At 45.4% G+C, this 13102-nt stretch overlaps 2 protein-coding genes across 2 annotated transcripts in view; both read right to left on the bottom strand.

Annotated features, from left to right (window-relative positions):
- The window catches only part of CENPI (centromere protein I), a 34820-nt gene extending 30381 nt beyond the window's left edge, over window positions 1-4439 (bottom strand). Inside the window, exons 1-4 of the mRNA XM_054388844.1 lie at window positions 4244-4439; window positions 3436-3573; window positions 1568-1686; window positions 359-466 (exon numbers count right to left, since the gene is read on the bottom strand). Of these exons, the coding sequence (XP_054244819.1) occupies window positions 359-466; window positions 1568-1686; window positions 3436-3573; window positions 4244-4439 (561 nt within the window). The remainder of the gene's footprint in view (window positions 1-358; window positions 467-1567; window positions 1687-3435; window positions 3574-4243) is intronic.
- A 3404-nt stretch (window positions 4440-7843) lies between these two features.
- TMEM35A (transmembrane protein 35A) lies at window positions 7844-11127 on the bottom strand. Its single transcript, XM_054388783.1, has 2 exons — window positions 11008-11127; window positions 7844-8230 (listed from the first exon to the last, which is right to left on the bottom strand). The coding sequence occupies exons 1-2, from the start codon at window positions 11125-11127 to the stop codon at window positions 7844-7846; spliced, it is 507 nt and encodes a 168-aa protein (XP_054244758.1).
- Window positions 11128-13102: the final 1975 nt, after the last annotated feature.

The raw sequence follows: 13102 nt of genomic DNA, 5'->3' as shown, positions 1-13102 counted from the left end.
GTTTTGCCCAAGGTATACAAGTCAGTTTCTCCCCAGGAAGGGGAGACTTCACCTGCTGATGCCTGACATCAAACACAATCCCAGAGATTGCAGCATCATAGTTACTCTTGGGAATTCAGACAAAAGATACTGTAACTCTGTGTGATGCAGAGTAACAATCCTTGGAAACATTTTTAAACATCTAGACCACAGCATTGAAACTAGAATAATCAAACAGTACTTCCTTGTTTAAGGTAAATGATCCAGCCACCTCAGAATGCAAAATAAAATGAAATAAATTCCAGCCATCAGAAAATGGTCCCTATGGATTGATACACATACTGCTAATGAACATTTCAGTTTATTCAGCTCTTCTTACCATCTTCTCATCTTGCAATAAGTAAAAGAAGACACCATAGAGGGCACGAAGTTGTTCCTTGCAATTGATGAAGTCAAACATTGTGATCAGCCATCTGATAAAAAGCAACTGCAGATAGGGGAAAAAGTCACATTACAGCAAGTGATGGGCAACAGAAAGGCAGAACAGTCACCAGCCAGTCTAAGAGGCTGCCACTCTCATACGTGCCACTCTCAAGGACAACCAGACAGCTACAGATGGACAGTACAGGGATAATCCAGAAGAAAGTCTGTGAAGAGCACCAGCTGCCATATCAGAATGGAAAAAGCTCAGTTTGGAACTTGTGTTAACACTCAAATCTGATCTGACAACTCCTCACTACAAGACACACATTGAGGTGCTGGAGTGGGTCCAGAGAACAGAAATGAAGCTGGTGAAGGGTCTAGAACACAAGGCTTGTGAGGAATAGCTGAAGGAACTGGAGTTGTTTAGTATGGAGAAAAGAAGGCTCAGGGAATACCTCATTGCTCTCTACAACTACTTGAAAGGAGCTTGAAGCAAGGCAGGTCTCAATCTCTTTTCTCAATTAGCAAATGAGAGGGCAAGAAGAAACAGCTTTAAGCTGCACCAGGAGAAGTTTAAATCAGAAATTGGGAAAGTTTTTCATCCAAAGATTTGTCAAGCACTGGAACAGGCTGCCCAGGGAATTGGTCGAGTCACTATCCTTGGAGGTGTTTAGTGTAGATGTGGCACTTACGAACATGGTTTAGTGGTGGATTTGTCAGGGCCAAGTTAATGGTTGGGCTGGATGATCTTAAAAGCCTTTTCCAACTGAAATGATTCCATGATGTAAACCTTTGAGCAGATTACAGGAAGATGACAAAAGACTGCTTTGCTAACATTAAGTCACACTGCCATGGCCCAAGTTACCCAGAACCCAAGGGATACCTTGCTGAAGTTGGTAATGAACAGTAACTTACAGAAAGATTGCTGGAGAAAGGATCCCTATGGAATTCAGACATATGAGAGAAGTAGGAACTGTGGACATTTCCACTCACACTTCAGAAGTTCCCACTGCTGTTCCAGCAATGGGTCTGCCAACCTTTCTAAATGGCAGTGTCTTATTTAAGAACCTTGGACATGAAAAATTCAGGATTTTTGTTTCCTGAAAGCAATCTCTCCTCAGTCCTGTGCAGCAGCAATAACTAATGTAAATATTTATTAAGTTACCTGGATGTTGCTTGAACATTTGCTGACACAGAGCCAAGACACAGCTGAAACCACAGAATCTTCTGGTATTGCTGAGGCTGGAATCAGGCTCTTCAGTAAACGAGTATTCACTGTATCAGCTGGAAAACAAACAATTCCAAATAAGATGGTGCTTATGTAACAGGTTCCTTAATATGGTTCTGCAGCTTAAGCCAAAATTCCCTCTAGACAAGACTTTTCAGAGCTTCACTGCTTAAAGTAACAGTGCAGAGGAGTGGACTCATCTATATTACAAAAAAATATCAGAAATATTTCTTTTCTGCCTGGGAAAAAAAAATAGTGCAAGGTCCTGCACCTAAACCAGTGCAATCCCAGATATCAATCCAGCCTGGGGGATGATGAAATTGAGAGCAGCCCTGCAGAAAAGGACTTGGGGGTGCTGGTAGATGAGAGGCTGGACATGAGTCAACAGTGCATACTTGCAGCCCAGAAGGCAAATCTCATCCTAGGCTGCATCAAAAGCAGTGTGGCCAGCAGATGGAGAGAGGTGATTCTGTCACTTTGCTCTGGTGAGACCTCACCTAGAGTACTGTGTCCAAATCTGGAGCCCTCAACACAGGAAGGACATGGACCTGATGGAGCAGGTCCAGAGGGGGGCCATGAAAACGATCAGGGAGCTGGAACACCTCTGCTGCAGGGACAGGCTGAGGGAGCTGGGGGTGTTCAGCCTGGAGAAGAGAAGGCTCTACAGAGATCTAAGAGCAGCCTGCCAGTACCTGAAGAGGGCTACAAGAAGGCTGCAGAGGGATTGTTTCCAAAGGCCTGCAGTGATAGGATGAGGAGCAATGTTTTGAAATCAGAGGAAAGCAGATTTAGATTGGATGTTAAGAACAAGTTGTTTACCATGAGGGTGGTGGAACACTGCAACAGGTTTCCTGGAGAGGTAGTTGAGGTCCCATTCCTGGAGCTATTCAAGGTCAGGCTCACAAGGCTCTGAGCAACCTGCTCTAGTGGAGGATGTCCCTGCTGACTGCAGGGGGTTGGACTACATCACCTTTGGAGGCCCATTCCAACCCAAACCATTCTGTGACTATAGAGTGGTTTTATTGAATTAGACTTTGGTCTCTTGGCAAGACAACCGAAAGTAACAAAAAAATTCTTGTAATATTAAAGAACCAAATTCCTTCAGCAAAAGCATACAGGACTGCCAGCAACACACCAGCAGGTTACTGTTCTGAAGATCAGATGGCAAGTTTAAAGCAAGAGCACTAAACTACTTGCATAGAGGGGAAAGAATTCCGTGTACTCCTCTTGGGTTAGAGGGTTGGTCAGGATGATCTTTGAGGTCTCTTCCAACTAGATCTATTCTGTGATTCTGTGACAGTTTAGAAGTCTAAATGCATTTATACTTTCTATTTCCTAAGAAAGCAGAATGAGGGCTGCACTGACCCTGCTGCATTGGTTGTTAGGATGATTTTTTTTTTAGTTTTAGTAAGTTTCAGTAATACAGCTACATCAGTTTCTTCAATTGTTTTGATCTTGGGGAAACAGGAACCTACACAAACTGTTACAAGAAGGAAAAGATACAATGGTTGCTAAGGACACATTTTAAGCCTTTCAGAGAACTGCAATTACAAAGGAAATCAGCTTTTCAACAAATATTTGTAACAAGCCATAATATTTTTCCTGGCTGTAACTCCCCCACAGCAAGAGATGAGGTTAATTTTAGGATGAAGTCAGAAATTACACTGAATTATGCCAGAAAGAATAACTTTACCCTACAGTATCTAACAATATAGTCACCATAAACTCCTTATCTCAAGCAAGTTTGATTAGAAGGGAAAGAGACATTCACAGAAGACACAAAAGGCAGCATGTAAACATTTTACCAAGTTTGCCACTGAGTGCTGCATTTAGCAAGACATGAAATCCTTCATGAGGTAACCCTCTTTGCAGGGCAATGGTTTCCACAGTAGCCAAGTGCTTCCGTAGAACAAGGTTCTTTCTCAGTGAGACATGATCTTGAACTAGGGAAAAAGAAAATATACATTAGAAACACAAGGATGAAACAACTTCTGAACTGAAAATTAACTCTTTTAAACTTATCTGCACTGCCCTTATATATTCCTTTCTGTTGTTTTTTTTTACATAATAGAGAAAGTGAGAATAGTGCTGGAGGCTCCCTGGCTGCAGGATGGCTCCAGGGGGGATGAAGCAAGGGGAGGGGGCAGATTCCCAGTACCGAAGGGGCTACAGGAGAGCTGGGGAGGGACTTCTGGCAAGGGCTTGGAGTGCCAGGACGAGGGGCAATGGCTTTGAGCTGGGAGAGGAGAGACTGAGATTGGAAATGAGAAAAAAAATTCTTCAGAATGAGGGTGGGTTGACACTGGAACAAGTTAACCAGCAAGATTGTGGATGACCCCTCCCTGGAGGTGTTTAAGGCCAGGTTGGATGAGGCCTGCAGCAGCATGGGCTAGTGGAAGTTGTTCCTGCCCATAGCAGGAGGTTGGAACTAGATGATCTTTAAGGTCCCTTCCAACCCAACCCATTCTATGAAAACCTTTCAAGACATCAAGGAAATATTACAAATTTCAGGTATTAAAGAAAGAAAACAGCAGGCAACATTAGACTTTTATTATTAAGAATTTACTTATTATCTTTTCTATCTTAAGTGGCTAACCTTAGAACTGCTTTTACCTGTCTCAAAGTAGCTCAAAGCTTGCCCGAGGGAGTCTTGCTCACTGTCATTTTTTTGAACATCAGGAGACTGATGATTCTGGACACTTTTTTCACCATTAGTTGTCCTTCCTTTTTGACATGCAGAGAGATCAGTTTGACTTTTCTGAACTTGCAGAGGCTCCTTTGGGGTCTTAGAACTCTGTCTTTTGAACATCTTTTCAAACTCCCAGCTGAGACTGGAAAATGTTATCTATCTGTAATGGGGGTTCCAATTCTTCATTCCAAAGAGGAAAGAAAATAAACCAGTCTCCAACAGACAAACAGCATCAGAGCTGGTTCCTTGCAAGAAAAGAAAAATGCATTTTCATGGCAAAGATTTTAGAGAGATCCTAAAAAACCTAACAGACTAATTTGTCACTGGTCTCCATTTGGACATTGAGCACAACCCTGAGTGCAGCCATCCAGCCAATTCCTTACCCAGACCTGAGTTCCATACTTTTCCCATTGGGTGACCAGGATATCATGCAGGACAATATCCAACATTTTACACAACTCCAGGTAGATGACAGTTCTTCCCTTCTTCACACTTTGGAGTACTATAGTTTTCCGATTGATTAGCACTTGCTCTGCCTGGGTTTTCTCTTTGTTTTGCAGGCATTCGACGAAAACGATTTGGAGGGGAAGCCAGCAGCCATAAAGCAGGCCTAACAAACAGGCGGGAACCCCGCTTCTTACAAAGAGCGAGCCCACTGCGGCACAGCTCTTCAGTACGAGACACTTCCACGGGGATACTCGGCAGGAAGAGCCCTTCCCCTCCGCCCCCGCCGAAGCATGCACACCCTTCTCCCCACAGCGGCTCCCCCCTGCCTGCCCCACACGGGGAGAGGAGGCCCTCCCGGCCCGGCGCAGCCACACCGCCGCGCTCAGGCACATAGGCTCCGGAGTCCCAAGAACGGCAACGAGGGCCCTGCACCACAAGGGGAGAGGCTGCTCTTGGAGGACCCAGTGCCCAAAGCTCCCCACCGTAACGCCCCCCGCAGTTACTCCACCAGCGCCGCTTTCCTACCGCCCGCAGTTCAAATCTCGGCGCGGCCGCCCGCGCATGCGCAGCTCGCCCCCAGGCAAGGCCGCGCAACCGCCCCTCAAGCTCTCTGCGCATGAGCTGCGCTCGTTGCGGGCGGTCGGAGCCCGCCCACGCAGAGGTCTCGGCCCGCGTGGGGCCGCGGCGGGGCGCACGCAGGGCTGAGGAGGGTGGGAGTAGGGTAGAGTCGGCTTGGTAGTACGGGGTGAGGGGCTTCATCTCTCTGCTAACGCAGGGGCTGGACTGCCGAGCCCTCAGGTGGGGCCCAGCTGGGGGCACTTCTCGGACAGTGCGCCGCCCGAGCTCCGCAGCGATCTGCAGCTGGGAAAACGCTGGCTCTGGAAGAGGCCTGCCGTTGCCATCCCTCAGGGGATGAAGCTGGCGGGAGTTAAATGAGGGGCTTGGAGATGAAAGAAAAGCGCAGGGAGATAAAAGATGGAAAGAGCAAATTAGCATCGTGGTTTTACAAAAGGACTGAAATAGTTCTTGGCGCCTTATCACCTGTAACAAGCAAAGATGACTGGCAGCTTCCAAAAATAGTTTGCTAATGCTGAGAGGGGCAATGATGGAGGTCAACCCAATATAGATAAATACAGAATTCTTTGTTACTGGGCTCCCAAGAAACGTCTTAGCTTCCCCTATAATGACGAACATGTAGCAGCTACTGTGGATCAGGAATTCCTACTTGGAAACGTGAAAAGAATGGAACAGTTTTCAGACTTCAGCCTGAAGGTTTTGCAGGGCTAAGCTTTGCTGTGCGAAATATTCTACATCTATTATTTTGGTGTCTCTGCAGTCTCCATCACAGAAGACCAAACACTTGTTTCCAAAGTTTACTAAGTTAGATGCACATGTAAGGGGGAGCTGGCCAAAAAAGGTTGCCGCAGTTCAGCTATGAGCTCTTTGTGTAAGAATACATGACGTGGAGTTTCAGCTGCTGGTATTTTTATTTGCTTTTGAATTAAAAAGTGATTAATAACTCCAGCTGGGGCATGGTAAATGAAGCATTTTTCAGGATGTAAAGCAAATTCTATGTAATTTGGGGTGAGCTTGAGGTAGTCTGTAAAGATGAGAGATTGTCTTAACAACAGTGCCTTTTTTTTTTTCCTCAGAGTGCATATCTGCTAAGAGATAATTAGTCTTTTGGGGCTCTAGGAGGATGATTCTGCAGCATTTATGTATTCAGCATATAGCCATCTGTTTCAGCAGCAAATTTAACATAGGAAAACTATACACTGCATATGAACATCCATCATCAATTTTTATAGAGATAATACTGACATTTTATTGGAGTTTTCATAGCTTTTCTTGCTGCCACATTGTACTGAAGCAGAAATTTATCTGTTTCGTGAAAATGTCTAAATGTCTTTTAAATGTCTGTGCAGCAGTGTCCAGATGGCTTCCATCCTGCATTGCCTTGCCTTTCTCTGAAATTCCCCTGACAAGATTTTTGCCTGGCTTAGGTGCAGTGTTCGAGCACAGGAAAAAATATTTTCAGGTGTGCCTCTCAATTAAAAAAAAAAAAAAGAAATCTGCTTCTGTCAAGACATTTTTCTCCAAATTTCAAAAAGTTTATTTTCATGAATAATTAAGAAAATAAAGGAAAACTGAAAACAGACAAACATCAAGGAGAAACAAACAAACTCAGAGGTAACACATGCTTCCTATGACACTCTCTAAGATTTTCAGATACAACACACAGGGATTCAGGCTCTAGTGATAGGACTTCCCCCCACCCCTGCTCACCAAAGCTCTATGTGGGATGAACAGTGAGGTACCTGGACATTTTAAGATCCTCGTCTATCACCAATAACTGACAGCTCTATGAAGTAGTTGTGCAAAAGGGGGATTCTTTTTCGTACAAGGAAATAGGGAGCAGAATGGTATTTGCCACTGAGTGTTTCCCTGGATAACCAGTCCAAAGTAAGGACTGGACACAGAAGAAGCAAGGGCTAAGGGATCTGTCTCAAACACAACAAACAGCACTTTAATGCTCAGTAGGGTTCTTTCCGCCCTTGGCTATGGGAAAGGAAATGGTGGATTTGTGGATGGGGCTGCATAAGCTGGCACAGGGACACTCTGGTTATGCTCTACTCAGCCGCTGTTGTCAACACTGCCATGGTGGACAAGTGCATCCAGGCTCGGTTTCAGCTGCCATGGGGCTCAGGGATGATGTTCAGAGGTGAATCTCCTCACTGCAGCAGTACCAAATTAGCATGACTACCTGCCCAATGCTCTCAGGCTGGTTTTGCAGCGCCTGCTGAGGCCAGCACTACTCCAGCCAGGCTGCCAACTGCCTTCATGCTGTCCTGGTGAAAGCTAGCTTGTATTTTTCTGAATTACAGGGCAGCAGCAAAAGCACGACTACAGTGTAGACATACCATGTGTCTTACAGACCCCAAGAGCAACTTTATTTAGACCCCAAAAAATTATATATATATATATATATATCTATAAATAAGTAAATAAAAACCAAATTTTCTGGGTGACTTTAGAGAGAGCTGCCTCGAGGGTCCGTATTTTGCACCTGCCCTCTACTAGGATACCTTCATTTTGCCTTTCTCAGAAGCTGCTTCATGGATGAGTGGCTGCTCATCCCCATTCACTGACAGGATCCTCTTTTCTGGTGGCTGTTCCTCAGGCTGGCGGGCGATCAGCAGGCGACAGGTAAGCAGAATCCCAAAGACTAGGGCATGGGCGTAACGCTTGAGTGGATCCCCCACTAGCTGGTGGAAAAAGAGCACAGCCAGCACAAGGAGGAGGAGGAGAAAGTTGGCCACGTCTTTGGGGCGACCAGGCACCAGTGTCATGACAATGCCACATGCCACTTCTAGGGCACCAATGCTCTTGCGGAGAAGGATGGAGCTGACTCCCATCTTCTTTAGCATGGGGAGGGCCCGCACGTAGCTTTTGTATGCTCGTTTCTGAAATCAAGCAGTGATAGTGTAGAACACCAGAATGTGAGAAAGTAAAGGCAAAGGTGAGTTCCATATTGAGATATATTGATGTGCAATCAGACCCAGAGATCACTTCGGTCATCTCTGACACAATATCCAATCTGCATCTGATGGAGGGATATTAACACTATCAGTGGTGTAGTCTCCTCTCTGGAAAACAGTTCTGCAACCTAGCACCCATATTTGGAGTTAGGACTGGACCAGGTGCACCTTTTCCTGAAATTTGAAGTTACAATTGCTAGAATTAGCAATGTAGAACCACGCTGGTACAAACAAGTACCTCCCTCCAAGAGCAGCTCATCCCTTAGGATTAATTAACACACCTACTCCCTGCAAAGCCAAGGCAGAGCAAGACAGAAGTCTCTTTCTACCTCAAATCAGCTTACAATATCCCAGTGTTTATGGGCAGTACAATCAGAGCATGAGACCAAACATCAAAGCTGAGACTCACCAACTCTACCCTGTGCTTACACACTTCTATGATACTTTCTTTCCTAGGAGGAAAGCACGCTGACATTTGACATCCTTTGCTCCCTGCTTTATGATGGATTTAAAAAGCACTGTAAGTTGCAAGACCCAACCTCCTTACATGGCCTCCTCACTGTTTCAGGGAAGAAAACCTTTATCCTTACACATATTCAAGTTTTTTCATCTGAACATTAGGTGCTTGTGGGTTTATTGGTTTTGTTTGGGTTTTTCCTTTTTTCCAATCAAGTATTTAATTTATTTAATACATTTTCATAAAGCTCCTAGTTATTGGAGGCACTGAAATTGTTTCCACTTGCACTTGAGCATACTGTCCCTATTGTGTTTTCTGCTTCTCTCCTCAGGGAGAGGGAAATTAAAGCTGAATTTCAGCTCTTATAGGCACTGATCACGTTGTAGATTTACTTCCATCTGATTTTGGAAACCTGCACTACAGACACGCAGAACTTCCCCACTCCTCTGTAAATTTTGCTGCTTCCTTCTAAGAAGACCTGAAACACTTCATGTGTGGTTAAAAATATACAGCATTGTCATTTTTGCTACTGAATCGAAGATCTCATGACACATTAAGTGTATGCACTCTAAGGATGCATTTTAAAACTTCATCGAAGAAAACCTCTACTCAGAGCAAAGTATTTTTAAACAATTAGGGGGAAAAATAACAGCTTTTAAAAGAAAGGTACTATTAGCATGTCCTGAAGCACTCTGATATTTTAAGTATTTTGGTAGAGAAACTAGTGTGTCTGGTTTTTGATGAATGAAAAACTGCAAGTTTGGTGCCGTAGGGAGATTACAGAGGTTCTGTATTTGCTCAGGGCAAGAAGCCATGCTTACTGATTGGCAAGATCATGTTTTCACTAACTGTCTCCATTACATGACAGGCCACCCTGGCATGCAGCACAGCAAAGAGCATGAAAGCCTAATGAGCCCTGAACGTGATACAATATGGGCTATTAAGAATGATGGGGGCTGTGTAATACCCAAGTACCTCTGCTTTCTCTGTGTAAAAACAGAAATCGTTCTTTCCTGTAGGCTTGACTCTTGGTAAAGCAGAAAGGGACAGAGAAACAAAATATTTTACAGAGCAAGGATTTTTCAGTGCTTCTAAACTCTCAATGCCTTTTTTTCCCCCCTGTCCCTTATATAGCAGAATCTAAGAGCTTTGTTTTCTGGGCATTTTATCTTAGTGTCTTGCTCTTGAGTTACTTGGTGATTTTTCTCTGTGACATCCCTGTGCTGGGCTGCAGACAGGCACTGTGATTCAGATGTTATTTGAGAGCTAAGGAAAAGCAGCTGAGCAGGTGGAGCAAAGGGATAGAACAGAATGTGCTGGAAACTTCCAGCACTATTTTTTTAGGGGCACAAAAATTATACCAATGCTTTTCAGTCCCTGCAATAAATGCAACGGGGAGGGGAGGTGTGGGCAACGGGAGAACACAAACAAGGAAGCAAAACCTGACAGCCAGTCCCTTGCCTGCCGGCACCTCGCAGCCGCCAAAGCTCTGCAGCAGGGTTGGCCCCAGGCAGAGAGGAGAACAAACTAGCTCACCAGCTGGGAAATGCACACACTTACTTCTTCCTCTCCTCATCCCTTTCCCATTAGGCAAGAGGAGGAGAGGTTCATTTCCCAGGCTAATGAGAATAATAAGGTTACTTTTAATAATATCTTCTTCTGCCAGCTAAGACTCGCAAAGCATTTAATGGTCATGAATTAATCCCTACACAAGTCTGGTGAGGTAGGGAAAGCCAGTGTCATTATCCTTGCTTTAAAGCACAGAATTTTGACTAGGACCATCTGGCTGCCGAAGCAGGCATCTGCCTATCCTGCCTTCCGTCCGGGGATAGGCATTCTTCCAGGGCTCAGCTGTACCTGCCTGCTACATGCCTGGCACTTCTTCAGCCCTTGTGTTTCAGAGACCCTTGTGTCCCCATCTTTTGCAGGCATCGGTCTGCTGTCCCCCTGCCTTGTTCGTTTGCCTCCCCCTCCTCGTCCGTATCCACAAGAGGTTTCTCCGTGGATCGGCTCAGACGTAGCCCAGGTTAGGGCTGCCAGGATATTCTCGGCACTATGCATTATTTGTGTCTCTCTGTGTCCATTAAATAAGGAGACAGATAAGCTTCTTCCCACTCCCACCCACCGGTCAGGGCTCCGTAGCAGTCACCCTCTGCGCATCCCACCGCAAAGGCTGCTCCTGCGGCAAGGTTGAGGGCAGGGAACCCCAGCGCCTCTCCCTCCATGCTGCCGCCGCTGCACTCACCATCTCGTTGTAAGCATCTCTGCTCAGCCGCGGGGTCAGCTTGATGGTCCCCATAAAGACAAAGAAGAGCCCCAGGGCCACCGAGAGGGCGATGATGGTGATAGTCCTGGGCGATGCCATAGAGCCGGCCAGGAACCGCTCCTGGGAACTAGTCGTAGAGAGGCCTTGTCGCTCCGGCTGCCAGTCCGGGCGGGAGGTAGTCAGTCACCATTGAAGGAGATGAGGAATAAAGCTGCAGAGGCAGCGAGGATGACAGCAGGAGGGAGCTTCAGCCTCCTCCACTGAGCAACCTCCGGGTCCTAATGCCCGGCAGCCACGCAGCCGGAGCCAAGCAGCTCCAGCACCTGCTGAGCAATGATCGTTCCCACCGCCGCTACCATTAAATAATCCTCTATTGCCTTGCACTTTCCATAAATTACCCACAGAAACCCGAAACGGAGCCAGTTCTGGGGATGTGGGATGGCAAACGCACAGCACAAATGCTCACTAGTGGAAAACGAGGACACGTTAGCAGATGTCACAGGAGTAACCTGCTATGGAGGAAAAGTGGCCAGAGATCTCTTGTACAGAGGCAGCTTTTAGATGCTCTACACACTAATACACAGCAAACAACATAGTCCTTAATATATTTGCCCTATAAAAGCAAAAAAAAAAAAAAAAAAAAAAAAAGGCAAAAAAAAAGATGTCTTGCCCCTGTGGATCTCCTGAAACCTCATGCCAAAAAGGGACAGTGAGGTCACTGTGCCACCTTCCCCCACTGCAGATAAAACCTGTCCTGTATGTTCAATTCTCCACAGACTCCACAGCAGAGAGGCTTCTCGATCCTCTATTACTTTCTGATAGGAAATCATTCTCTCTCCCCCTCTAATCTGCCACAAATTTCCTTTTGACAAACGCACAGCCAGGCTAAGGAGAAATCCATTCAGATCTCACAGTGAGAATCCAAATACAAAACAGAACTTCTGGAAAACTGCATCCCAACCTATTAACTGAAAACAAGAGCCTGCGACAGTCTACAAAAATCTTACACTCATAGGATATTACAGGAGTGACACTTCCTATGTCAGGAATCTCCCCATCACCTCTTCTGGTGCAGCAAATCTCAAGTCTTAAACTCATCTCTTTCAAACCCCCATGGCTTGAGAATTGGTGGTGGTTGTTATTATTCCAAGCTCAGAGTTCCTTAGAACTGCAGAGTTTGAAAACTACAGGCAGTTCTCCCTGTTTCCTTAGGAGTTTATCAAACTTAACTCACTCAAACTGGATCTCTGCTGCGATGTGAGAGACGGGACGAGGCCTGATGCAAGGCAAGTGTCGATTTATTGTACAAAGCTTTTTCTTTATATAGGTTAACATAATATCAGAAGGCAGCTTGTAATTGGTCATTGGTATGTCCATACTACAGTTGTAAATTCATGATTGGCTACAAAGTATCACAGGGACGCATATATTTTTCAGAAGGCTTAAGCATACGTCAGGCAAGAGATAAAGGGATTCCATAATTCTGTCCTAAGTTTTGCTTTGTTCTTGTTATTAGGTCCCTGCATAACTCCCTTAGGTCACAGTGGCCTCTAGGGAGCTGACCTGTCTGTGTTTTCCTTCTAGCTGCGCTCTGTTCCCAGGGTTTGCCACCCATCAGGGTTAAAGCATCTCCTTCTATCAGTAAGACAGTGTCTGGGGTTCTGGTCCCTAAATCAATTCCTTCAGATCTCCTCTTTTGGAGGAGAGTTGAATTTAACAGCCTGATTGTAGAAACGTGTTCTGCTGCTGTTCTGGCCTAGGTGACCAGGATAACCCAAAAGTTAACATCAAAACAACTAAGTAAAAATTAAAAGAAACCCTCAAAAGAACATGCAATTCACAAATTACAAGGGAACTCTGCTCACTCAGACCCACCTCCAGGTTGTAGCAGCTCCATCTGTTCACGAGCTGGAGAGAGATTCATCCAACATTAGTGTTCACAACCTGCCACTTAGAGAGCATGGCAGCACAGGCACAAAACACACCACAGTTTTGAGCTAGCTGTGGCAGAGCAACCTGATGTGGAAATCACTTGGTGCTGCTGACATTCTCACAGGACACTTCCTACATAGGT

Source organism: Indicator indicator, chromosome 17 (assembly GCF_027791375.1).
Source record: "Indicator indicator isolate 239-I01 chromosome 17, UM_Iind_1.1, whole genome shotgun sequence".
Taxonomy (NCBI): domain Eukaryota; kingdom Metazoa; phylum Chordata; class Aves; order Piciformes; family Indicatoridae; genus Indicator; species Indicator indicator.
This window is presented reverse-complemented; position numbering and strand designations above follow the sequence as displayed.

Bases quoted from the DNA above. Each gene is read 5' to 3' on its own strand.
- TMEM35A (XM_054388783.1), bottom strand. From the start codon at position 11,127: ATGGCATCGCCCAGGACTATCACCATCATCGCCCTCTCGGTGGCCCTG. The intron at 8,231-11,007 runs GTGAGTGCAGCG...GCTTGATTTCAG, and splicing joins GAGATGCTTACAACGAGATG to AAACGAGCATACAAAAGCTA.